The sequence below is a fragment of the Apteryx mantelli genome, chromosome 14 (assembly GCF_036417845.1).
Source record: "Apteryx mantelli isolate bAptMan1 chromosome 14, bAptMan1.hap1, whole genome shotgun sequence".
NCBI lineage: Eukaryota > Metazoa > Chordata > Aves > Apterygiformes > Apterygidae > Apteryx > Apteryx mantelli.
Window position 1 is genome coordinate 6664380 of NC_089991.1, and position 27006 is coordinate 6691385.

Consider the following 27006-nt stretch of genomic DNA (forward strand, 5'->3'; position numbering starts at 1 on the left):
TGCCATCACTGAAGATGCAGGAGGCCAGTGATACTCTCCATGCATATCTACACCACAGGAGTTCAAGAAATGAGTTCCAGTTTTTAAAAGGAAGATTTATTTAACAAGTTTCACTTAGCGCAATACACCTAAAAAGGAAATCACAATACAATGAAAGATTAAATCAAGGCCTCAGAATTTTATACGAACACCAAGACCAAAATCCTAAAGTAGCCGTATTGCGTCTCAACACGTTTCCCCCATTAACTTAAAAAAAAAAAAAAGCTTAAACGTGCCTTACAGGATATTAAAAGAAATAAACTAGAACTAACATGCCAAATGTTCACTTTGAATTTCAGACACAGCTCCTATATTGTTTCTTTACAAAAAAGCATGTTTTTTCAACATGTATTCAAAACAGTGTTGGATGTAATATGGTATAAGAGCAACATTTAACGTAATTCAAACAGCTTTAACCTAAATACGCTTACTGCTTAAATACACTCCTACAACAAAACTAACTTGAGAAACGCTCAAAGTTGTTTAACAGTTATAGTCTTTACTCAACTTGGTTATTACATCCTAGATGAATGTTCATTTCTGTATGTTCAAAAATACTGAACCCGAAAGGTTTTAAAATAACAATCCTGATTTCACTTACAGTAAAGCATAAATCACAAGCTTGTATTGCAAAACTGTTAAACTTAGTTTTTTGTTTTTTTGTTTTTTAAAAAAGGGTTGACCAAAAGTCAGCAATTGGTTACATTCCCCAGCCGCCACTCATGTTGGACATGTTCGACATTCCTCCCATGCCGTTCACTCCCATGGATGCACGGTTCCCGCTGCTGTAGTAACTGCTGTTCATGGCGCCCTGATTACCTGGGTCAGGGGTGGGAAAACCAACAGCAGATTACTGGATAGTTCATGGATATCTGAAAGGTCATTCCCCAAGAGCTCGCTCTTGCTGGGCCACCTTGTAAATACCGTATACTATTAAGACAGATGCCCGAAAGGGTCAGTTTACAGCTTTATTGACAAAATTAAGCTTATTGGCTGCTCCACCTTTTCTGAAGGTCTCTTTTCTAAATTACCATTTTTTGAGAGCGCGCAGCCTCCCCATCCTACCAGTTCCCCCTGTTCATATTGGTCTATTTACATCAGATTGGTCTCCAGCTTCCACACTGAGAAGATTAAGCCATGAACATGAACAGACCAACAGAACCTGGAAGTTATTTCATACCCGTTTCTCCCCCCACTACCCTCCAAATGCCTGCTTTGCCTCCATCCCCTTCTATTCCTCTATTAGTTCTGAAGTTCAGAGCATCTTGATGTTTCAGGCTTGGGCTGCCCAGTCTACACCGTTACCCTTCCACACCAGTGAACAGGACCATGTAAAACATGGTAAGCCAGCTGCATTGGATGCCACCGAAGACTAGTAAGGAAATGCTCTTACCATATCCACTCATGCTGCTTTGACCACCATATCCTCCTCCATAACCCCCACTCAACTGCTGGTTAGCTGGACCACCATAGCTGGATTGGCTTCCTTTCAAGTTAAGGATACAAATGTTAAGATCCTGCCTGTCAAAAGTCTGTCCATTAACAACAAGTCTGCACCTTACCTAACCACAGCCACTCTATTTGGAGCTAACTCCTTCTAGCCTAGAGACCTTGCTTCCTAAATATACATGGGAACAAGCTCAAGCAGCAAATGCTTGAGTTTTTAAATGCCTCAGGCATTCTTATAATCAAGTGGCAACAAGTACTTCAAGAACTGCAGGAAGCGCTTGTGATTCTGAAACACAATAGAAGGGTTACTACTGCAATTTCTACTGTACTGATTACACACGATGGGATCTCTCCTATTAGATACCCCGAGAGACTCTGACTATGCTTTTCAAAGGACCTTGCACAAGAGTGCTGGCAATGACAGCATCCGGCACCTTTAGGAGGCACGTTGACAAGTTAACTGGAATAATTTTGTATGCAATCCTGACAGGCTCATTTCTGTTCTAGACTGCTTATGCATCACATCAGCACTAAGCCTCACTATACAGGAAGCCACTACTTACTTAAGCTTACTAACTACTGCTATTCAAGTTTAATTGCTTCTCTATACTCCCACAGAACTCTACGGTAGTTAAAATAATCAGCATTACATTTTTTTTAAAAAGCAGTTTGCAATCAAAATACTATAAGCAGCAGTATCATACACACACCCGCACCCCACCACCCCCAAAAAGAAGTCCCCAAAACCAACCACCACCTTAAGCTCTTAAAAACCCAGAGAAGTAAGGCATCAAGAGAGGTATCTGCTTTACAGAGACAATATTGACAATCATTCCAAATTTTATATTGGGAATGCATATTAAAATTTGAGATAGTTTCATAGTCTTCTGTAGTAATTCAGCCAGCTTCTCCAAATTCTAAAACAGGTTTTCCCTCACCACCAAGACAAGGCTTGAATGGCAGGTGACATACAACAGATACACCCTCCATCACCAGACTATATTCCTCAAAAAAGGGAGAGGGGAAGAGAGAGTAGAGAACAGGCACCTCCCACTTCACTTCCACACCACCACACACCCAGAAACCATTCACCCCACCATACACTCCACATTCAACACAACAGTTTATTCAACCTATTAATTGTTCGAATGTATTCCCAAAAGGTTTATATACCTGGCAATGTGCTAGTGTTCCAATCTTGAACTACCCCTTCCGATTCCTTGACTGTGTGATTAAGACAGAATGTTGAATTTCAGTTTTTATGCCAGGCATAGAATAAGCAGGAGCTGTATAAAATTAGCCAGCTTCGTTAAATATGAAGTGCTTGTTTAAAAGTGCAGTTAGACTGTTTACACATACCCATTGCTCCCATCATTTGACTGCCATAGGCACCACCACTTCCTCCTGCTGTAGAATTCAAGAAGAGTTCTACATATCTGTGTTCTGGAAGAAGAAGAATTTCTCATGAGAGCATTTCACACCAAATAAATGTGTGATTTGTCTCACTGCAAGGAAGGTCACAGTGAAACAAATCAATATTTCAGTAGTCAGATACATACTGTAACTATGCTGCAATGAATTTGCTTTTCATAAAGCTATATTCAGAAGCGGTCATACTTACGCATATTTGCTTTGTCTTTGGACATAGCGGCCACTGCATCCTCATGAGTAGCAAATTCAACGTCTGCCTCTCCAGTCACTCTACCATCTGGTCCAATTTCGATGTGTACTCTTACAGGGTTCAGAGGTGAGAAGAACTACATACAGAACATTCACAGATTAAAATGCACCAGTTCAACACCTCAGTGTTGCAGCAAGTTCTTTTCCATAAAGAAGTATTCTTTAATAGTAGCTCCCTTAACTTTTCTAGTTACGATCACAGTAGCTTAAGCAAGTTTGACAGATATAGAACTCACATTATAGATGTCGTTCTCCGTAGCTCTGTAAGGCAGACCTCTCATGTGGACACAGTGGCCAGTCGTGCTCTGGAAGGTGGATCCCCCGTCGCCGTATCTGTGGTCCGACATTCCTGCAGAGAAAAGAGTCCATTCTAGGTCTTTCAGATGTATTTAAGTTACTTTTTAGATGTAATTGTAAAGTTGGTTACTATTCCTATTAGAGAAATCTTACCTCTTCCAAATCTATCAGAACCAAAACCATAGCCATCATTATACCCATTGTAGTCATCATAACCTCCATAACCTATAAATAGATCGGACAACATGTTCATTTTAACTACACAAAGGTTCAAATGCACATAAACACTGCGCAAAGATTGGCTTTAGGAAGTTCCCTTCTTCTAGAAGGAATGAAGTCCACTACATCTACAAGTCAGGAGTTACACAGCAGGGAAAACGCAATCAGTTCCAAGGGTTGCTGCTTCTTAGATCAGCAGCTCACTCTTGGACTTCACATACTTACCTCCCCCATAAGCTCCACGTCTCATTCTTTCAAAGCCACTTCCTCTACCAAGACTGTTATATCCCCGTGCAACACCAGGCCTGTCATAAGGACTTGGTCTCTGCATTGCCATTAGCTTGCGTGGAGGATCATAGTGAGTGCGCACTTCTGCTCGACTACTCTTGAAGATCTCAATGTACCTAAAATTTTTTCCACAGAAAGTAGTCAGTCTTTAATTCTTTCCACAAAAACCTCACATAATTTTACATTAAAGCAAGACATTTAGTCATAGCCTTGAAACTGGCAGTATATTTTAAGCCAGGTTTCTTTATATTATGCAGGCAATGACATACTATTAAAAACACTACATTACTTTCAAATTAGTGTATTTTCAAGAAATTACAATTACTGAAGGGTTTACATGCTCCTCATACTTCACAGTATCCCAGCCTTAAGGGCGGGGGAGCAATACTGATTCCCCACCCTCCTCCCCCAAAATTTAAAGTGTTAGTCAAAAAAAAGAAAGAAAAATAGGAGGGACTAGGTCCACTCAACTCAGCACTGTTTTGCTCATGTGGCAATATATAAAGAGGGTTAAAAACCCAGCCTCCACCAAGATTTTAACCCATCAGGATGCTACAAAAAGCTCTGCATGTGCTAATAAACCCAGCCTATGCTTCAGTGATTCAGCGTAGGCAAAAAAATGCATGCTTCAATGAAAAATAGTCACAAGTAAAATAGAATAAAAACCCTTTGTGACAATTTCTTGAAAGCTATGCTTATTACATTGAAGATTAATACAGTAAGAAAATTTGTTACATTTCAACTTATAAAACAAGTTTAGAAATTATCACATTTTCTTATGGTAATAGAGTACGTGTGTGTCTTTAGAGCTAAAGGCATAATTGGTGCTATTTGAGAAGTTAAAGCCATAGTCTCTCAACTATGTTGGTTTCAAGCTAGCAGTTTTGCACTTCTCCAGTATTAGAAGGTTTTGAAGCAGACTTAAGCTTAGTGCAATTTTGTCTTTTGGCGTAAATTCAGACAGTCTGTGCCATGTGCACATTACTAATACCTTTACTTATGACCAAGTTAGAGACCAAAATACTATTTCTATTTGGAAGTTAAAACACTTTCAGAAGAGAGAATATGGATTTAATTATTGTTTACCATAAGAAAAGTGACACATCCAACCAACCATCCATCCCCACCTGTGCCCTATTCTTTCCTTGTGTTTCTTTAGAGCCTTTTCAGCTATTTCCTGTGAAGCAAACTGCACGAAGGCCTCCCCCGTACTCCTCCCCTGGAAGTCCACCGGCAATGTTATCCCATTTGGCACGATTTCCAACCCTTCAACCCAAGGACAAATAACCCCAGTAGGGGGCAATATTAACATCACAAGCCCAGTCATGAGTTTTTCTTATAGCTTTAAATACACCAGAATTTTAATACTTGTAAGTGAATGGTATGCTGATTCTAGAACACTAGAAGAAAAAGCATGTCAACAAAAGAAATCCGTGATCGCATACCATTCAGTTTACATTCTTAACCCACCCTGCAGAGCGCAAAAAAAAGTTCCGAGTGTGGTGAACAACTCCTCAGAAAAGGCATCTAATGCAGGGTGCATTAAGAAGTTTACATATTAAAAACCTCTTCAATTCTGCAAAGTACTTAATTTAAGCTGAACTTTAATATAACTTTAAAAATTCAAACACAGCAAGTTAAATAGCTTTACGTATAACAAGTATTTTTACTAGAAGTCACTCATGTAAAATAATTATACTCTTATGCAAATGTCAAATTCAGTATTAATTTTTATCTACAGAAGTGCTTAAGTAAGAAAAAATCATGAAGTAATTTCAAAAGTATTAGTGTCTAAACAAAAGCATATTTTGCATATTAAGCATATTATACAGTTTTTAAAGTTTAAATCACTTAACCATATAAAAACAAACAATGTAAAATGCACATGCTTAGGAATTGCTCTTGTTCACAATACATTACTGATTTAGAATACATAAAAACAAGTTCTGAAGTTCTTTAAAACTGTAAAAATTATTTCTAATATATTTTAAAGCAAAACAATAAACTTATTAATCAAATCTACAGGCTTGATTAAAGCAAAATATTCTAGGTAGTTTTATAACATTCACATTTAGAAGTTTACTACTTTGTAGATACTGCTAAATTCAATCCTAGAGAACAGATTTCATTCTTATGCATTTATAATAGCATTCCAATTCCTAAAATAAACATACAACAGCTGGGAAAAAAGTGAGAATTAGAGTCAAGACAAGACATTATCTCTTCATTCATTAAAACTTTACACTATGCAACATCGGGGGGGGGGGGTCTGGGAAGTGGGGGGGGGAGGGGAAAGAATCTGTATTTGGGTGGAGATAAGCAGGGTGGGGTTTTCCAGAATCTTAATACTAAGTTTATATTCAGGAGAAACATGGGCAACAACACCTTGCCTTCTTAAAATTCTGCTCATTTTACTGAGCCCAGAGGTGAGCGTTCTACATCCTTCACTGAGTGGTATGTGGACTAGCTAAGATCATGGGTGGAAGTATCCTCCCATTTTCGTTGTTTACTTTTAGTTTAAAAAGCAAGACACTTGTTTTCTGCTGTGCTCACATGGAACAGTACATTCCAGTAAGAGTATATTAGTACAGCTTTTGGGAGCTTCCTCGGTTATTTAATAAATGAATACATATAGGCAATTGACCTCTCAAGCCCAGATAACTAATGGAGGATTGTTTATTTACTGTTAACATCCATCAGTATACTGCTGGAAGTACTACTGGGCAATCAGTGGCTTTAGCATTGACCAATAGTGCTACAGCTAGTACTTTTACCCCACATACCTGAAAAGAACTGTACAATTTCTTCTTTACTACAGCCAAATGGGAGTCCTCTAAGACGTACAAAACCATCATTAGCCGTATCAGGGCTGTTGGGACCAGTATGCTTCAGAACCCAATCCATTTCAACGTTGTTTGACTTGAAAACTGTAAAAGGCACTTAGAATTAATGCATTCTGGAATGCAGCAACTGTTTTAAAAGTCATTTGCCTTGAGAAACTAGTCAACTTGTATGATATGCAAGTCCATTTGTCCTCTTACATGCATTTTAAAAAGAGACAGTAAAAAGTTAACCAAAAAGCCATTAACTACAAAAAAAACATTCAGCCATTTACTAGACCAATTAAGTCAAACCTTCAACATATCTGTGTCCCATTGTTTCTCTGTCTTTTTTCAGTGCCAATTTCACATCGTCCTCTGATTCAAGTTCAACAAATGCTTCTCCACTTGGTCTGCCCTCCCTTGTGTAGATGAAACGGATACCCGAAGCCCCATTTAGAATTTTGCACTCTAAAAAGAGAAACAGGAAGGTCAGAATTTGTTTAATTATTAGAGAAACATGGTGGCTGTAAACTGGCAGATATCTTAGAAGAACTTTCTTACTAAAGTTGCATCAGGAAGACAAAAATGGAGTTCTGCTAAACTCTGAAAGATGATGATACTAAACTAAGGGCTTATCTACAGTCAAAATACCCTTCTCTCCAAATCCCTGCAAAGCACTACAGGTTAACAAAACATTAACAATAAAGTCAAATCAGCTATTTATTTTCAATGCTTTGCAGTTTCAAGTCACATTTTCTTGCTCATATTGCTCTCTGCTTTTGATTATAAAAGTGGCTTACGCTGTCTGGTCCATATGAAGTGAAGTTAGAGGTAGTTACAATCACAGTGTAAGCATAATGAACTAAATCAGGACCGACTCCAATACATCAAGCTCCAGAAATACTTTAAATACATGCTTTCTTCAATGATTACAGTGTTTACAGTGATTGCTACAATAATGACTTATTACTGTAGCAAGTTATTAATTATATGGGACTAAACACCTAACATCAGAATGCCTATTACAACAGTACCAAGAACTAAGTTTACTTAGGTGAGCCTGAAGCAAATATTTAAGTCCTCCTTCAAATAGAAAGTCTCTTCCAAATGGCCAAGAACCTAAGGCAATTGCAGCTATTCCAGCAACTCCCAGGCTGAACTCTTCATGTCTAGTCCCTACTAGCACAAACATGGCTTTCCACAGTGCACCCTAGCTGGGGCACTTGTTGCATTACAAACTTCAGCTGCTCCTGAAGTGCTCTAAATGCTTTCTAAAACCGCTCGCTGCTTCATTCCCACTGCCATAGCTTCCCCAGGAGAAACCCAGAGGGGCCATCAGGGAGCCAGGCCCCTCTCCCCCAACTCTGCTTACCGGAGAAAAACCTCTGCACCTCCTCTGCAGAGCAGGACCAGGGCAGCCCCCTCACTTTCACCACATATCCCTCGCCGCTCTCCGTGTTCAGCATCATGCTGGAGGTGAGGCTCGGCTCCGTCTCGGTTTCCGTGGCCGCTGGAGAAAACCAAACCGGTCTCTTTGAGACGCCGCGGGGCGCGGCCGCCGCCCGCACCCCCTCAGAGCGGCCCCCCCGGCCCGGGCCCGCCCGCCCCCGAGCCTCCTCTACCTCGGACCGCTGCCCGCCGTCACACACACAGAGCCGCTCCCGCCCGGCGCACGCCTGGCCCGCCTCCCCGGCCCGCGCCCAGCCCCCCGTCCCCGCACGCACACATGGTGGGGCTCCGCGGTGGTTCTAGGGCTCCGAGCCTGATCCGCTGTCCGGAGAGCGCCTAGTCCCAGTCAGGCGGCAGCGAGCGGGCGAGCCTGTGGCGAGAGCGCGCTAGGAAATGGCGGCGGGTGCTCCCGCTTCCGCTGGGCCGGGCCTTCCGCCGCACAAAGAACCCCGGCCCCAGACGCCGCCCCGGTCGGCCCGACGACTTGCAGTCCCCGCCGACGCGCACCGCGTCCGCTTCCCGCTCGGGGCCCGGAGGATGGAGGTCGGCAGGAGAGCGACGAGCGGCCGCCGAGGAGCCTGGGCTGCCCGCGCCGCTCACCTGCTTCTAAAGTGTGCCGCGGCGTGGCTGAGAGTAAGGCGCGGGGCGCATGCGCAGGAGCCCCGGCAGGCTCCTGCCCCTCCCCCGCAGGGCCCGCCTGCGCATGCTCTCTAGAACCACTACGCTCCTCCGCCCCGGGACACACACCCGCTACGCATACGTTCCCCGCGCCGCTCCCGCCAGGTTGCGCATGCGTCCTCGCTAGCCTCCGACCCCCTCCCCGAGGTGACGTGTGCGCATGCGTCGCTTGCCTACGTCCTCTGAACAAAGCCAAGGCGCCGAATCCCGCGCAGAGCGCGGACCGGCCTGCGCGCATGCGCCTCTCAGCGCCGCTCTCCACACTGCGCATGCCCCGGAGGCCGCACGCTGCTTCCCCCCGCCCCATCCTCCCTCAGGCGCGGCGCCCGGCCGCGCCCGTGTGCGCGGGAAGCCGCTCTGCACTACCGACATTCACCCCGCACCACCACGACACGCACTGCACGGAGAGAAAAGTCTGACTGAACAAGAGATGTGTGGGAACTAGCACTTACCAGCTTCAAATGCTGACGCTACCCCACGTGAAACAATCTGCTCGCTTCGGTCACTGAAGCCTGGTGTGTTTGTAGGAGATGGGGAAAGAAGAGACATGGGTCACAATTATCATAATAAAAAGGAAAATACTACTCCCTCCCATCTCCTCCAAACACACCAGACCTTGCTAGATTTCACCCTGCATCTCATAGTAATAAAAGCAACAGGAACAGAGTTACTGAGAATAACTGTAGTACAACCTCAGATAGTTGTACTTGGAAAATATTCAAATACCTAAACAGCCTATATTGCTCCTTTATAGTGAAAATCAGGGCAAGCAGTTCATGTTTCAGCTGGCAGTTGCCCACAGAGGTACCCACAGAACCCACGCCAAGAGTTAAATCAGACTCCATAAAGCCCCAAGCAGGTTCATGCTAACACTGGAATTTCAGAGTTTAGAAGCAAAGCTGCACAGAACAGCTCCTAACACCTCCCTCCTTTAATTCAAGCTTATTCCCTATCTAGTCACTTACCAAAATTAGCTTACAGCTCCAGAGAGACATTTCACCCAGTGCCTACAAGTCTACATTGGTATCTGATAAAAATCAGGCTATCAAGACCATTGCCTGCCTCCCTCCAAAGCTGGAGACTTTGGAAGGGGGAGGGAAAAAAAAAAGGAGATGGAGTATAAATCTAGTGTAAATGTAATTCAAAGACCATGGGGAACTCATGAGAGTTAATGCAAATCAAATAGCTGAAGCGTTTTGCAGTAGCTCCGTTACAGCCGCTTGGCTCCTGAACAAGAGCGCTTTGCTTCATTTCCCCTGCTCAACACTGATCTCAAAAACAAACAAAACAAAAAGCAAAAGCAGCCCCCTCGCCGCCGCGGGGAGGGGACGGCCTGCGCCTCTCGGGGAGGGGCGGCGGGGCCGCCTCCCGCCCACTGGCCGGCGGGAGACTTAAAGCGGGCCGGGGCGGCAGGGCAGCCCGCGTGCTGGCGCTCGGTGCCTGCGGACCTCGCCGCCATGTCCACCCCCGCCAAGCGGCACTGCCGCAGCCCCGCCGACTCCCTCAACTCCAGCTTCCAGAAGCGCCTCAGGAAGATCTCTATCGAGGGGAACATCGGTAAGCGCCGCGGCGGCGGAGGGGAGGCCGCGGCTCCCGCCCATGGCGGTGGGCTCGCAGGGACCAGCGGCAGGAGACGCCCTGGGGAGCGGGCGGAGGGACGAGGGCGCTTTTCCTGCCCCGTTCGCAGGAGGAACCAAGGGGGAAGGGTCTCGCTGCGGGGGGAGCGCCGCGGCTGTCTCCCCCGGAAGGGCGCGCTCCCGGCGCCGCTGCGAAATTGGCGCCACGGCCAGGGTGGGGGAGGGCCCAGCGCCGCCGCGGCTCGGCCCGCGACGCCAGACACCCTGGAGGGACACCGAGCCCTCGCTCCCAGGCAGGCGTTACAGGAACGAACGCCTCGCTCTTCCTGTACTAAAGCTCAGGCACCCAAGCAACGGGGCCGGGCCGGGCCCACTCGGCCGGCAGCAGAGCCGCTACACTCCTTCCTCCCGGCATCCGCCAGGCTTAGCTGACATGGCTGAGCGGGAAAGCGCGGGGGGGGGGGGGGTTGTTTGGTTGGTTTTTTTTAAATTGCACTCAACTGCTACCAGTGCCCAGTATTTATTATTTGCGGCTCCCCAGGGGGCGCCATTTCCCTGCCCCTATGTCCCGGAGGGTGTTCGTGCCTTCCCTTCTTCAAGGGCTAAGTTACAGCAGTTAAAGGCGGGGCCCGCTTGTGCGCGGCGGGCCCGTACGTGGCGCTCTGGCCCGCCCTCCAAGAGCTCGCTAACCCGGCGGCAAGCGCCAGCTCGCCGCCCACGCCGCGCATGCGCGGCAGCTCTCCCCCCCCCCCCCGCTCGAACAATGGCGCGCTAAGCCCCACCTCCATGTCTAAGCTCGTTTCTAAAATGGTGGCAGCAACCCTTATCGGAAAGGGAGCCACGGTCCCGTTCGCCTCCTTATCGCCTTTCCGGCCCAGGCAAGGCCTTCTGGAGCTCGAGATTAGCACGGTTTTCTTGGAATGTGCACCAGCACCGTGCAGGCAGCCCCAGACAGCCCTTCGCCAGCCTCCAGCCCTGCTCCTAGGGGCTCCCAAGCTGCAGCCAGGCTGGAATCCTGCTCCAAGTCCCATCACCACTGCAGGAACGCAGCCCTCCATCTCAAACACCACAGAACCCACTAACTGAAACCTCAGTAGAAACCTCACAAACACCATTGTATTTCGGGCAGTGGGACTAAGCCACATTCTTGGTGAATTTTCCACATCTTTTGCAGCTGCAGGGAAGTCTACATTTGTCAGGCTACTAGAGAAACACAGTGATGAGTGGGAGGTAATCCCTGAACCTATTGCCAAGTGGTGCAACATTCAGACAGCTGAGGATGAGTGTGAGGTAGGTGTGCAAGACTTGGGAAGCTTAAGAGGTGGGGGGAGGGAAGGAACCAAAAAGACTGTCTAAGGGAGCCATGCCAGAATTCAGCTATATTTAGCCTGAAGATACTGGGTTTCTTCCTGAGACCATCCAGTGTCAGCCCCACTATAATCCTAGTTTGATTAGACACACATTTATAGATTGCAAGCTCTATTTATGAAGCTACTATGCAATGTATCTTCCAAATAGTCACCCCTACCTCCCAGGAATCACAAAGTGTACCAGCCCATATCAAGTCTGAAATGCACTGATAAACTTAAATAAGGTGTCAGACTAAAGACACTACCATCAGCTGAGAAACAAATCTGGTTATTCCTGTGCCCAAGCCACTTCCCAAAAAATAAGGCATAAATTCTTACTTCAACATACAAGAATTTAGGATGAAGGTAAGAAAAATGCATCAAATACTGAAATATACTGATATCTAATGAATCCTCTTGTTCCCCAGGAACTTTCAACATCACAGAAGAGTGGAGGAAATCTACTAAAAATGTTGTATGATAAACCCACAAGATGGGCTTATACATTTCAGACTTATGCTTGCTTGAGCCGTGTAAGGGCACAATTAAAACCAGTCTCAGCCAAGCTACATGAAGCAGAACACCCAGTGCAATTTTTTGAGAGATCTGTGTACAGTGACAGGTAACTACTCTGAACTTAGTAGCACTGAGAGAGTAATAGCTCTATGTCTTTATGCAAGGAATGAAGCTGGGGAAACTGATACTAAAGGCTAGCATTTTCCTCCCCAAAAGGATTAGATCTAAACCATCAAATGCAACATTTTGTTACAGCAATGTCTTTGGCCTGGGGCTTGCAAGGAACAGGTTTAACATTGGTGCGAGTTAAATGGTAAAAATACTTTATGAATGTAAGAGTGGATAATTATTTTCCTAGTGCTGCAATTCTGATTCTGAGGAGTTTTTGTAAAGGAGTTCACACTTTTGTCATTCCTGGTACAATGCTAACATTTCATTGCAGATATGTGTTTGCTTCTAACCTGTTTGAATCTGGAAACATCAATGAAACAGAGTGGGCTATTTATCAGGACTGGCACACATGGCTTTTGAACCAGTTTGAATCTGATATAGAACTGGATGGCATGATCTACCTAAGAACCACACCTCAGGTACGCTCACTTAAGATGAAAAGCTTTGTTTCTAGGAGCTTAAAAGGTACCAGAAAAAAAAACTAAGTTTTTAATGACATGATACTACAGTAATGAACACTGAATTAACACTTTACTCTCCAAAAGTAACAGGAAACCTATAGTGAATTCAAGCAGATTTCATTCAGAGACCAAAGATAAAATAAAAACTCTTTCTGAGCTGCTGTTCTGATGGTAGATGTTTAGGTGCTACAATTGCTAACATTCAATGCTCTTACTAAGAATCCTAGGCTGAATTTGAACTTCTGAATCAAGTTTGACTCAACTTTAACTCAGAAGTTTACTCAGAAGGGACAAGCAGTAAAATCACAACCTTTTAAAGCCTATTGACATCTGACTAATTAGTGGCTCAAGTTGTTTTTGTAAACTAGAAGGAAGTGATCCTAGGCTATAATTCATTTTCTACATTCAGGAAAGGATTTACAACTTAATGCTCGCTTATGTCTAATGCTTAGAACATTTTCCACCCTTAAATGATTTAAGGATTGTCAGTCCTTTGCCTAATAATGGCATAGTAAGCCTGTTCATATGTTCATGTGCCCAGAGCAAGTCACCTAACAAAAATCCTCTGTAATTAAGGATACCCCATGCATTACTGAATGCTGTTAGGGAAGCCTTGGTAGTTTTTGGTCTTTTAGTCCTTCTGCCTTAAAGGAACACTTGATCACTTGGGCTGATTTAGTCTTCAACACATTACTACTGTTCAGGCTTGCATTTACTTTTTCAGAAATGTATGGAAAGGCTGCAGATGAGGGGAAGAGAAGAGGAGCAAGGAATTGAGCTCGAGTATTTGGAAAACCTCCACTATAAACATGAAACCTGGCTTCATGAAAGGACTATGAGGTATGAACCTATTTTCTGTAGGCCACTACTGTGGGCAAAACAGCTGTAACAATCTGTTGCAGTAACAGACAAAACACTGACTGAAACCAGAACTGTTTCATACTAAAAACTACCAGCTTGTTTCTTCAAGTTTCAGCTTATAGGTAAGGCTCTTTTCTAGCCTACACTAAAGTTGATTAGGGATAAATTTAAAATTTAAATCCAGCTTCACTCAGGCACAGCTGGAAGGATTAACTTTAGACACACTCCAGGTTTCTTGGCACAAAGATGATTACTGTAGGTTATATGCAGAGGGAAGGTCATCTGTTGGCAAGCAAGTAAGAATCACCAAGAGATGGAACTTCATCCAATTTAAAGCCTATGTTAAGCATTAGCTTTAACTAGAAAGCTATGTAGCTGGTAACCTAGCTAACAGCTTTTTCCAGCAAGGATTTCAAACTGGTAACTGAAAGAAGTAAACAGAAATAGGGTGGAGTTTGAAATTAACTGTGGTCAGCCACTGAGTACACCTTACTAGGCAGCTTTCAGTTTCAACACAAGGGAGGGCAAGGTCCCAACTACCTTTAAACTAGGATGATTGTATTTCAAAGTTTAAACAATTACTAGAGAGGCTTACAGCTTGCACTATTATACACAAGAAACCTTGTCAGGGACTAAACTAGCTCTGCATACCTTTCCCCCAGCCAGCCTTTCTTACTGACTTATTAACCCTCCCATGCAAGGATTTGCTAGATAAAGCTCTGTGGAAGAGAACTTTAGATTTTGCGCCACAAGATCTTGAAGTACTCTATTGGATGGGAGGCAGAGAGTTAAAAATCATTTATTACTGACTGAAGCACCTGTCTTTAGCATAGTGAGTTGCTGCCATAACAGAAGAATATCAGTGAAGTGTTCAGGATGTGTTCCTAGCGCTTGGTAGACAAGCACACCTTTTCAGCTGAAACAAGAGACTGTTTCCAGACAGAACACTAACAGACTCAGTTGTACAGTCACATCTGCTCTCCTAAATATAAGTTTAATGCAGGATGACCCAAATGCTTAGGGGCAAGAATGCACTGCATGTTGTGGAATTTAGAGAGTGTTTACATTATTTGCTCACAAGTTTGGAATGGAGTATTATTTCCTGTTTTGTGTCATTCCCCCTTCCCAGGAATGCTTCGTCTGCAAAAACAAGTTAAAGTGGTTCAGTGTATTTACTGCATTATAGTAGGGCTTTTCACAGACAACAGGAAGAGAAAAATGAATAAGTAATAAAAAAAATCACTGTTTCAGTCTGCTTTAAGTATTTAAGTTTTCTAACCTGTTAAGAGGCTATCCCCACCAAAGGAAGCTTTAAAACTGCAACTTAGTAAATGGATTAGCAGTTAACTGGAAGGGAATGGTATCAGTATTTTAGAAAATACTCCCACTTATCAGAATCACATTCCTGATAATTGATTCCATACCAAAAAAGTAGGTGACAGAGAAGAGAATTAATAAGTTAAAACAAGCATAAGCAGCATTTTTTTTTACTACTTGTAAGATACAGCCAGATATGAAAGGGCCAGGTTTCTGATATGCATTTAAGTTATGCTGATACAATGTTGACTGCTTATACAAGAATAATTAAGGGCAGACTTGACTAGGGATTTATACTTAAGTCACTGATATTAGCATTAACATCTCAGGTGCATGTGGTAATCTGAGTAAGGGGTGCAGCATTAGAATGACTTGAAAGCAACTGGAAGAGCTAGATTTTATACACAATGTATTTTTATACCCTTTTTACTACCATGACATTTTTCCCCTTAACAGAGTTGATTTTGAGAACCTTAAAGAGATTCCTATTCTAGTTTTGGATGTTAATGAAGATTTTAAGAATGATAAGATTAAACAGGAGTACCTGATGGATAAGGTAAGCATTAAATAAGGTTCTCTCAGCTGCTTTTATTTTACAGAAATAGCAAGTCTTCAGTTCAAGTTATTTAAAATTTGTCACTTGTATTAACCCATCAAATTCAGTTTAGCAATCATGCAGTAATTGTTTGGGGCTAGTACAGTTAGTCTCCTTTGTACAGAGTTAGGAGGTCACATGGCTATAGAAGAGACTTTTTTTGCCTTCCTCCATGAAAGGACTTAACCCAACCTCACCATTCTCCCTTAAAACAGTTCAGGGATTTTTTTTTTTTTGAGAGGGAGAGAAAGAGGCAGTTGTGGGGAGAGACAGCACATGACAGCTGAACTAGTCAGACTTCTCTCAGCCAAGTCTGCACTGCCATACTGTTCATTAAATAGTTCACAGAACTATGTTGTCTGATTCATGTCAGCCATGATTCCTTCAGAAAAGACTATGGTCTGAGCTTAGCGCTCTTTTATGCTCCCTGCCATTCTAGGGACCTAGGCTCTTCCTTGACAGAGTATAGCACCACATTGACAAATGTGATAACTGAGCTCTACCAGTAGTTCTCAATGCATAATGTGAGGTTGACTTGTAAGAAAAAAACAGCCATTAGAAAAAGCAGTGTTATAGTGAATAGGTCACATGAAACAAAATGGTGTTTGCTAACTCTGACTGAAGCAAGACAAGCCTTAGCAAGTAGATGTCCAAAGTAGTCTCCTGTTGCAGCAATGCACTGTGCACCCAACTCCACAGCAGAAAACCTCAGGTTCTAAGAGGGACTGGGCTCACCCCCAGCTCTGTAAGCACAGAATTACACTATTTTGCTCAGTGGGACATGTCAACCTCCTTGACACCAAGATTGCTCTTTAATATATAAAAGGAGCATCCTCCTCTAACATCCTATAAGTTTGATACCCTCAATTAAAGAGCTCCACTTAAGTTAGAGAGAGGAGCAAAATATTCTGTCAATATATTGAGGTATTTGCTAACAAGTTATATCCTCATGGAAACAAGCAAATAGCAGCTTAGAGAGTTATGAACAAGACTACACATCTCATCTCCCCTCACTTACAAGCCACCAGTATTGTCTTCACCAAACTGCCTTCACCACCCAGCATAAGAGGTGGTCAGCTCTACTTCCAGCTGGGGAGGGGGGAAACACTATGCTGAAAGTACTACCAGATTTTTTTGTTTAGTTTTCAGAGAATCTCTTTCTTTCTGGGAAAGAACTATTTAATGAAGGCTATTTTATCTTAGGCAGGCTATGAATATTTTCTCCTTCAGAAGTACTTTCTATCTTTTTTGTTACTCAATTCTGCCTAGTACCAACCCACAAATCCCTCATCGACAGCCATTTGAATTGTGTACAAGCAAAACAGTGTTGAAGACAGTACATAACAAAGTGTTCCTTAAGTGCAGAAGGGAAAAAGCCTAACTGTTTAGTGATCAAGTCGTTTCTAACAAACCAGTTACACAGATTTTGAAACTCTTCCATTTTTTGTTGTTTTCACAGGTCAAGTCTTTTTTGACTTTTTAAAGATCTGAAGATTAGTGTAAGTGACCATCCCATAAGTTCAAGAAGAGTTAAATCGAAGATTGGTGTGTGCTTAAGCGATTTAACTAACTGAATGTATTATCTGTATAGCTTAAGGATTTTCCTAAAAGGAAATGTGCAAAATAGGTATCTATTTTTTTGCTTGTATGAACCGAGTAATTTTGATAGAATTCTTTGTGTAGTTTAAAGGAAAAAAAATGCTTTAAAAAAAATGTACTTGACTTCGTGTATACGCGTTGCTTCTTTAATAAAGATTTTAAAATAAAATGGACAAAGAGCAGGCTCTAGTCATGGAGGAGTTAACTGGTTATCAAAGGCCGACAACCAAGTAACTGGAGATAGCAGACACTGAGGCAGGGTTGTTTTGCAATAACTGGCATAGTTCACCATTTTAAGACGAGACTGTTACAGCTTCCAGAAACCTTTACTTTCGAGTTCTGCTTTATTGAATTACTGCTTCCACAAGATTTATGCTAATTACGTTTGAAATGGAAGTTACTGCAGTCACAAGAATTAGCATTGCTACACCTAAAATAAACTGTATTTTAAAAGTGTCTTGTTCACCCTCCCCCCACCCATAAACGGAAATCCCCTGCGCGAGCAGGGCAGGGCTCCCACCGGCTCCGCTGGCCAAGAGCGACCTGCCGGCGCTCCCGCGGAGAGCGAGGCCGAAACCCGCTCCTTCCCCCGCCCCCCCCCCCCGGCGAGCGGCGGTCGGCACCGCACGGCCGCGCTCGCTCCCGGGCCCGCGCCCCCGCCCCGAGGCTCCGCCGCGCGGGGCCGCGCGCAGCCACGACGCACGCGGCGGGGGGGAGGGGAGGGGCGGGGAGCGGCGCACGCGGCCGCGCCGCCAGGCCGCCGCCCGCGGGCCCCGCCGTCAGCAGGCGCCGGCGCGGGGCTCGGCGCCGCCAAGGCCCCGGATCGGGCGGGCCCCGCCGCCCCTCCCCCTCCCCCTCCCCCTGCTGCGGCCCGGCCGCGCCGCCCCTCCCCCCTCGGCCCTTCTCCCCCCCGCGCCGCCGCTGGGCCTTACCCAGGCCGGGGATCTCGCCCTCGGTCTCCTCGGTGTGACAAGGGTCCATCTTGGCCGCGCCTTCCCAACAGGGGCCGGGAGAAGACAAAGCTCGACGGGGGCGCTCGGGCGCTGCGCAGACGGAGACAAAAGCTCAGCGGCCGCCGAAGGGGCGCTTCGGCGAAGGCGGATCGGGGCTTTTCGGCCGCTTTTTCCCTTTCCCTACGGGGACGAGGCGCCACAAAGCCACCAGCCAGCCGCGGCCCAACCCGCCTGCTCGCTCCTTCTGCGCAGCTCCGCTCCCCGCCTATAAATAGCGGCTGCCCGCGCTGCGCAGGGCCGTGACGTCACAAAGGGCCCGCCTTCCATTTCTTAACCGGCCACCAGCCAATCACAACGTGACAAATTAAACCAGCCAGTCACGTCCCAAGGCCCAACGCAGACGGGGGGGGAGCCCTGCCGCGGCCGGGCTGGGGGGAGGGGGGAGGGCGCGAGGCGCGCGGCCGCGCCGCTGGGTCCGCCGGGAACCCGCGCTCCGGCAACCGCCGCTGTGGGCGGTTGGGGGCAATGGCCCCGCCGCCGGGCGACGGGCCCCGCCTGATGCCGCCTTCCCCGGCGGGCTGTACCAAAGGGGGGGCGGGGGGAGCGCCGCACCGAGGCCGCCCGAGTTCGAGGGCCCGTTTCGGCTGTTTCCCTGCCCCAAGTCCCGACATGGCGGCGGCTTTGTCCCTGCCCCCCCCCCGGACCCGCCCGCCCCCCGCCGAGGGCCGCGGCGGGACCTGCGGCCGCAGGGCGGCGAGTGGGGCCCGGCTGAGCACAGTGCCGCAGCGCCGGGCGGGTGGGACGGGGCCCGCCGCGCTCCCTGGGGCGGCGGGGGCTGGCGGCCCGCTCGGGCCCGGCTGGCGGAGGCCGCGGGCTTTGTGCGGCGCCGCCGCAGGACGCTCCCCCTCCCCCGCCGCCGGGGGGTCCCGCCGCGCCAACGGCCGCCGAGGCGGCGGGGGAGGAGCGAGGCCGCCGCACGCGGCGCCGCGCCGAGATGGCGTCGCGGGCCGGGCCGGGCAGGGCAGGCCGCGGCCTCGGCTCGGAGCAGGCCCTTCCCCGGCTGCCGCCTACCGCCGCAGCCAGTTTCCTCCCAGCCCTCGCACGGAAACGCGAACAATAGGCGCCGAGCTGCGACGGCTGAAAATCCGCCCAGCCCGACCTTTCCCGGTCGTGCTCGCAGCGCGGCTGTTCCCTTCGGCTTCCGTGCGGGCAGGCGAGCTTGCGGGGCTGAGATCCCCGAGCGCCCTGGCGGCGCGATACGCAGGGCCCCGCGGCCCCGCTTGCCCTGCCGCGGCCGGGTCCCGTCCCTCTGCAAAATACTGCTACGAAGAAACATTAGCTGGGGGTGTAGGGACAGCTCTAGACTAAAATAGCTGTAAGGGAGCCTGCATGATTGCACAGATAAGTGGTGACCTTAGGACCGTGGAGGTGTGGCGTCTATTCACAGCTTTGTTTCTGACTGACTGGTTAATATAAACTGAATCCTGCTAATTCATGCTGTACTCTTTGCATTTCTAACAGTGGGTTAATGATAATATTTCTCTTCCCTTAATGTTTATTAATAACCAGAGACTGGGGTACATTTGCTAACTGTCATTTTACTAGTCTGACTGTTTTTTTTAGTCACCATTGCTGCCTTTAAATAACAAGGGGAAATTGATTCTCTGTTGTTTGTGCATCACGATCCACGTGACTTCATAACTTTGAAGTGGGCTGGACTGGCTGGTTTCTTGGAATCTAATTTTTGTGATAAGTAAAGTATGGTTTGCCCAATATGATGGTGACTCCTGTACATTCTTGATCGTTTTTATTGTAGTCGAACAGCATTCTGACAACAGTTCTCTCTTTAGAGATCTCTTGGGAATTGAAAATCTTCCCTTGCTCGCGTTGGGGTGATGTTCTGCTGGGTGCATGCTCTTCTAGTGTAATTATTCAGTGTTACAAAAAAGGTCATACGAGTTTGTTGTAAATGTGTAATTACTATTAAGCATAGCAAAATACCTGCCCGTTTTGCAAGCTGATACATCCAACAGGCTGTTGTGTACAGCTGCTTCCAGGGGGCAAGTGCGGCTGCAAACAGCTGAACAGCAGCCGTACATAGAGGCAAACCAAAACATAACTAGTTATCAGAAGCGTTATAATTAGCCAACATATATGTGGTGTTTGGAGGATGAAAACAATTATCAATTCAAGTGGAGCTGTTGTTAACAGCCACAGCCTTTTTCCCAACAGGCCACCTCTGATAAGTGCTTTTGCAAGGAAGGGCAGTTCCAAGGAATGTGGCTGCTTGCGAGTGTGAACTGTGATAGGGACAAAAATCTCACTCTGGAAACATCTGCTTCAGGATTTTATTAGGCTTCTTGAAGCAAGGAAACAGCTAGATGTGTATGTTTAAACATGCACGCTTCCGGTCTTGCTTCCAGGATTTCTTCTAGGACTCAAGCATCAGCAATTTACCTGTTCTTTTTGTCTTAAGGAGCCTGCCTGACACCTGCACCTTCTTCTCCAACAGGTGAAGTTGAACTGTGGTTTCTGTCAGCATGTCTATCAGCAGCTCAAGCTGCAGCTTCAGGTAATTGTTTTCCTCCAAAAGGGCTTTGTTCTTTTTCAGAATTTCACTGGTCTTTTCCCGCAAAGGGGAAGGGCGTATCTGCAGCCCTGATTGCTGGGGAGAGGAGCTGTTCTCATCTTCCCACTTGCCTTCCCGGAAGATAAGTTTAGCCTCATTCAAGTGAGCCCGGGGAGGACCATAATCTAAGCCGACTTCGGTCTGCCGGCTTTTATAGTCCACCTGGTAGAAAATGGGCAAATAGGTGATTTGGCGGAGGGGAGGCCTCTTGGGTAGAAACCTGCGGGAGAAGTGGTCTGCCCAGCAGTCGCGCAGCCCCTGTGCTACATTCCCAATGACGTTCATGGTGAGCGGGGCTGGGAGCGGAGACCCCCACCAGAACAGCACGGGCACTGATTCAACCTGCAGAGAGATGCATAAAGCTGAGCAGATGTGTGTTAAGCTAGACCAAAAGACAGCAAGCAAAGTTCTTTCTTGAAGCCTGTTACCTGCTCAGGACATGCTGCCTGGTACCAGTTATAAATTGCTGCTTGTGAGCTTTCTAAGTTTCTTTACTAGGCAAGAAAATGACGGGAAAACTGTACAGCCTGGGTTTGTGGACATATAGGCTTCTAAACATATGAAAAGTGGCACATACTGCATGTCTGTAGGTGATGCAGATGCTGATCTCTGCGTACACTTTGGAGGTAATGGTGCAATGCAAAAGAAATTATCAATAATTCTACTATGTGTAAGAATCTGCCATTTCAGGGAGAAAACAGTGATCAGAGTTTAAATATCTGCTTCTGAAAAGATGACAGAACTCGTTAACCGCTATCCTGGCCCCACTGCTGTATGTTCCTTCCCTTTCTGTCTTTCCTAGCTAGGTGCTGCTTGTTCTTCTGCTTCCGTCATAAGCCTCATCCTTCATCTCTCAGCTATCTGCTGTCTTATCCCTGAACATGTTGCTTGTTCCTTGCATTTGCATATAAACATGTGTAATTCAGGATCTAACAGTTAATCTGCAAACCTGATTAACTCTCAACAAATACCTCTAGCAGCTCACTCGCTTTATCATCTGAGGTCTGTAAGTGGGGAATGCATGGAAGTCTCATATGACTAACACTTTGTAGGTTTTTCTGTATAATGTGACCTCTAGTTAAAAGCCCTAGAATTCAATTAGGACCTTTCCATCACTATCCATGGCTTTAGAACCAGCCTCTAGATGTGATGCTGTGACAAATACAAGCTAAACAATACTATTAAATATGTATGAAGTGTGTTCTACCATATTATATAACATGGTCACGTTCATGATCTTTCTGCCAATTCACAGCTTGCTAATTCAGCCTCTCTCCCTTTTGTTTTGGGCAAATTATGAAGCTTTTCAGTTACACTGAACCTTTACTTTCTTCCACTTCACCTTTTCTGTCTTTATTCTTTATGCCGTAAGTGCTGCTCTGTAACTGAGGCTGGGCAGGAGCTCCGGTTTCCCTGCTTTCCTAATCTGTAGTTTACTAAGAAGCCAGTCTGGAAACCAATTTGTGAGGCTGATACACACTCTGGTTTAGTGAAAAGCAGATACTCAAGTCCCCTCTCCTCTCTGAGGCTGCTGCTCTACTGTTTGAACCCGTCACCCTTCCCTTTATACCGCCAACATATCTGTAGCTTAGGCTCAGCATCCTTAGTCACTGAGAGAATGGAAGAATTGCCTCTCTTCTGCTCCCTCTATGATCTTGTCCTTTCAGGGCTCATTTTGGGGTTCACCTGTCTGATGCTTTTCTGTTCATTAGTGCTAAAAATTGGGTTTTGTACCATGATAATTATGACAATTGACAGAATACCTTTTGCTTTTTACTGATAACAGCTACCTTTCTGTGCATGCAGTTACAGCAGTAGAAGAGGTGTCCTCTTCCAGTACAACTTAGGTATCTACACTCTTCAGCCCTGCTCTGCCCAACTCTGAGCTAGGTGGGCATGAGTCAGCTCTGATCCAAAGGCCGTGCAGCCATGCAGTGCTGTGCTGAGCTAATAAAGCTGACCTCTGAGCAGGTTTCTTTGCTCAGGCAGAACATTTACAGCTCTTTGGTGGCTCAGTGTTGCACCCACTGGGAGGGAGGCAGGCAATAGTCCGTTTGCATCAGTTGCAACACGCCTTGTCTGAAGTTCTTTCCTTCCTTCCAGGAGGAGAATGAGCTATACGGCTGTAAATACTTTACAGTGGGTCCAATTTTGGGAGAGTGTGCTGCACCAGCTATGTCAGGACAGCGCTAACACAGTGCAATTCCACCATATGGGCAGTGCCTGAGCTCTTGTTATACCCTGGGAACTCCGTGCCAAGGACCCACGACAGCTTCCAAGGTGTTCGAGGGAGGCTGCCAGCCACTCTGACGGGGGTGCCACCAGAAACCCATTGCAGTCGATGCACTCAGGCAAGACCCTGGGTTTAACTGCCCCGTCCATGAAATGGAGCCTCTTTCAGCCACTCACCGATTGCGGACCCAGGAGCAGTGACCACAGGGACTCATTGGTTTCGTGCTTGCTGGCGTGATGAGCCCCATCTCCCAAAGTCCCTTTCCCCATGTCATGTTCAGCTTGGTGTCATAGCTATGATAGTGATTCACAATCGCTGTCCAGGCTGCGATGCTGCGCGGGGAGGGGTGCCGGAGTAGCGCCCTTTATGTCTCCCGCTCACTGCAGGTAACGTTGCCCTAGCTGTTTGGAGTCACCCACCTTTCTCTGGTCAAGTAACGCCGTGACCATGCAACGCAGCTGATGCACAGGCCACGCGTGCTGCTGCCACAATTCCTCCTTTTTATTCCTGTTCCAGGAGCGCTCTGTGGGACTCTGCAGTCTTCCTCAGTGCTGACCCTACTTTGACTCTTCCTACGTAGCTTTTAGCGCTTAAACACTGGAAATCCCGGAACCCACAGCAGGACGCAGTGTCAGCGGAGGCTGCAGCAGGGCATGCGCTCTCCTAAACTACCACGAAGAAAGTCCAAGCTCTGCTCCCGAGGGAGGGCGTTCCCGCAAGGGCACGCGTGAGGCCACATCCCCCTCGTGTGCTATGGCTCTGCCCTTACCAGGGAGAAAGGCGAATTCTTGGTGCTCTCTAACAAGTGGTGATTACTGGCGAAGACGAGGCAGATCGTAGCATTAAAGCGTGGACTTTCCTAGCTGCCCTGTCTTGACCTGATAACATTCAAAGCGACAAACTGCTTTGGTTTTGCTTGCATTTTTCCATGTTATCTAATCTAGGACTGTTTTTTACTGCCTAGGACTGTGGCCTGTCGTAAAGGGAATATTTGCCTGCGGGCAAGGGTCCTGCGCTTCCCGGCCTGTCGGAAACACCCTGTGCCTCCATCCGCAGCTGCGTCTCCCGTGCGGCAGCGCGGAGGTCAAACCGAATGCGGTGCTGTCGCCCCCCTGATATGTCACGGGTCGGCCGCTGTCACGCTTTTCACCCCAGGCCACCTCTGTCAGTACTTCACTAACTTCTCTCGGGCTCTTCGGCGCGGATCTGCCTGTCGCCCCTACGCTCCCTCTCCCCCCCGGCTGGGCGCTCCTTCCTCCGACGGTGCTCCCGGCATGCACCGAGCAGATCTGTGTGCCTCTGTGTTTATTCAGATCAGTGGGGTTCTGGCTCTTGCTGCCCAGAGCGTTCTTCACAGTTTTGGCATTGATCAATACATAATTCAAAATGATCACACGGGCAAACACAAAAATGCTCTTATGGCGAGAGCAGGACTTCTGCAGACTCAGCAGATAAAACGGGTCACAACAGTGGTTATTTCTGTTACACAACTGCAGTGGGTGAAATTGCTTGCTTTCTTCTTGCCCTTGAAGTCGCTTGAATGTAAACAAGTAAAAATAAGGCTGATGATAACAAAATCAGGATGAGGAAAGGAGAAGGGAAAGGAAGGCTTCCTCCAATACTTGCTCCAGAAAGGACCTTCCTCATGGTTTCGGTAGGCCGGCTCCTGCAAGCTTTGATCCTGGAGCCGCTGTGGAAATAAAGACTCTTTGAGAAGTCTGGCTGCAAATTAGCATTTGAATTCCCTTGTAGTTTGTCGTCAGATGGGCAGGAGGTGGGTGCTAGTCTTGGTCTCTCAGCACGATACACAAAGGTGGCTTTAAAAAGTTAAAAAGTCCTTGTTTTTCTGGGGGAAAGAAGCGCACTGCTCAGACTATGGATGCTTGTGTTTTCCTATTTTTTTCCCCCCTTTCCATTTCTCCTCGGCCGAGTTGTAGATAGACCCGTCTGGGTATTGTTAGCCCGGTCTGACCTACTTCCCGGCCTCCCCTCGCCTGGTGTTGTGGATGCTGGTGCTATGGCAACCCGGGTGACATCCAGCATCACAAGCGAGGTCCTCCCAGCTGAGCCCTCCTCCTCCAGACACCCCCCTGAAGAAAGTCAGCGCTTGGGCTTCCGGGAGAAATTCGGGGGCCTGCTCGGTCCGTGCCAGCCGGCCGTGCTCCAGAGGGATCCCGTTTCTCATCCCTGTGCTCGGGTGCATCCGCCCGCAATCCTACGGCACCGCGGCGCTGCTTGGGGCCGTGGGTGAGCCGTAGCTGTCTGCACACCGGACCTGTCTGCGCGCGTATCCTGCGCAGGCTGCCGCATGACGTGTAGGAAAGTACACGTGTGTGTCCTTGAAGTTTTCGAGATAAAAATAAGCTGCTACCTTCTGAAAAGCAGCGCTGAAGCCTTACAGGAAGCTTGGCTAGGTTCCTGTAAGCGCACACGTGTTCAAACGCCCGTGTGCACAGCGAGCCGGCAGCCGACTGCAGTTATTTTGTTGGTGGGACAGAGCTGTGCGCTTTCATCATCTGCTCGCTTGCTCACGTGGGAACAAGATGGATCCGGCGGGAGGAGGCTTGTTTACAAGTTCAGCCTCTGCGTTTCTTACGACAGAAAAGTTCTCGCTGCTTCTTTGCTCCTTGCTGGCCTCCAGCCTAGCTGGCTGCTTCGCTTCAGAGGCCGCGGCCATATCGGAGCAAATTTGCTTCCAAATGTCTCAGGCCAAACCTTTTTCCTGGTGGCTGTATGGGCAGGAAGCAGGAAGGAGTCCAGGAGTCTGTAAAGCACTTGCGGGGTCGCTTATATCCTTAGTAAGCTGGTTTGGGAGGATTTCAGAGAGGATCCAGGCTTCCCCCACCCCAATAACCCTAGTACCAGGGCCTGGCCCGGCATGGGTGAAACTTTAAGCGAGAGGGTTTGTGCAGGAGGCCATGCGAGTGCTGCTACGGGCATGGCTTGGGGTGCAGGGAATGCTGGCGTGGGCACGGCTCTGGGTGCAGCAAGCGATGCCGTGTGTGCAGGGAGCAACGCCGTGGGCACGGCTCAGGGTGCAGCAAGCAATGATGCGGGCGCAGGGAGTGATGCCATGGGCACAGCTCTGGGTGCAGGGAGCAATGCCACGGGCACGGTTTGGGGTGCAGGGAGCAATGCCATGGACACGGCTCAGGGTGCAGGGAGCGATGCCATGGGCATGGCTCGGGATGCAGCAAGCGATGCTGTGGGTGCAGGGAGCAATGCCACGGGCACAGCTCGGGGTGCAGCGAGCGATGCCATGGGTGCAGGGAGTGATGCCATGGGCACGGCTCTGGGTGCAGCAAGCGATGTCGTGGGTGCAGGGAGCAACGCCGTGGGCACAGCTCGGGGTGCAGCAAGCAATGATGTGGGTGCAGGGAGTGGTGCCACGGGCACGGCTCGGGGTGCAGCAAGCAATGTTGTGGACGCAGGGAGCAACGCCATGGGCACAGCTCAGGGTGCAGGGAGTGATGCCATGGGCACGGCTCGGGGTGCAGGGAGCGATGCTGTGGGTGCAGGGAGCGATGCCACGGGCACGGCTCGGGGTGCAGGGAGCGATGCTGTGGGTGCAGGGAGCGATGCCATGGGCACGGCTCAGGGTGCAGCAGGTGATGCCATGGGTGCAGGGAGCGATGCCATGGGCACGGCTCGGGGTGCAGGGAGCGATGCCATGGGCACGGCTCGGGGTGCAGGGAGCGATGCCACGGGCACGGCTCGGGGTGCAGCGAGCGATGCCGTGGGTGCAGCCCGGGTGCGCGGGGGCCCCGCGAGCGGGGCCGCCCGCCGAGCTGCGGCTCAGGCGCGATCCGGCGCAGCGGGCTGCA

General features: G+C 47.9%; 2 protein-coding genes across 3 annotated transcripts; one reads left to right on the forward strand and one right to left on the reverse strand.

The window, feature by feature from the left end:
* Positions 1-74: 74 nt before the first annotated feature.
* HNRNPH1 (heterogeneous nuclear ribonucleoprotein H1) lies at positions 75-18575 on the reverse strand. 2 transcript variants are annotated; one of them, XM_067304784.1, is made up of 14 exons: positions 18300-18575; positions 9374-9433; positions 8167-8304; positions 7107-7262; positions 6756-6899; positions 5100-5238; positions 3910-4088; positions 3619-3690; positions 3405-3517; positions 3110-3245; positions 2848-2931; positions 2662-2712; positions 1433-1525; positions 75-858 (listed from the first exon to the last, which is right to left on the reverse strand). In XM_067304784.1, the coding sequence occupies exons 1-14, from the start codon at positions 18346-18348 to the stop codon at positions 740-742; spliced, it is 1533 nt and encodes a 510-aa protein (XP_067160885.1). In that variant the 5' UTR covers positions 18349-18575; the 3' UTR covers positions 75-739. The 2 variants fall into 2 exon arrangements, with proteins under 2 accessions (XP_067160885.1, XP_067160884.1); XM_067304783.1 differs by having other exon boundaries at positions 3405-3538.
* On the forward strand, positions 9440-17938 carry LOC106493434 (deoxycytidine kinase 2). Its single transcript, XM_067304785.1, has 7 exons — positions 9440-10478; positions 11673-11788; positions 12276-12469; positions 12806-12953; positions 13720-13835; positions 15630-15729; positions 17228-17938. Exons 1-7 carry the CDS (start codon positions 10379-10381, stop codon positions 17249-17251), a joined length of 798 nt encoding a protein of 265 aa, XP_067160886.1. The 5' UTR covers positions 9440-10378; the 3' UTR covers positions 17252-17938.
* Positions 18576-27006: the final 8431 nt, after the last annotated feature.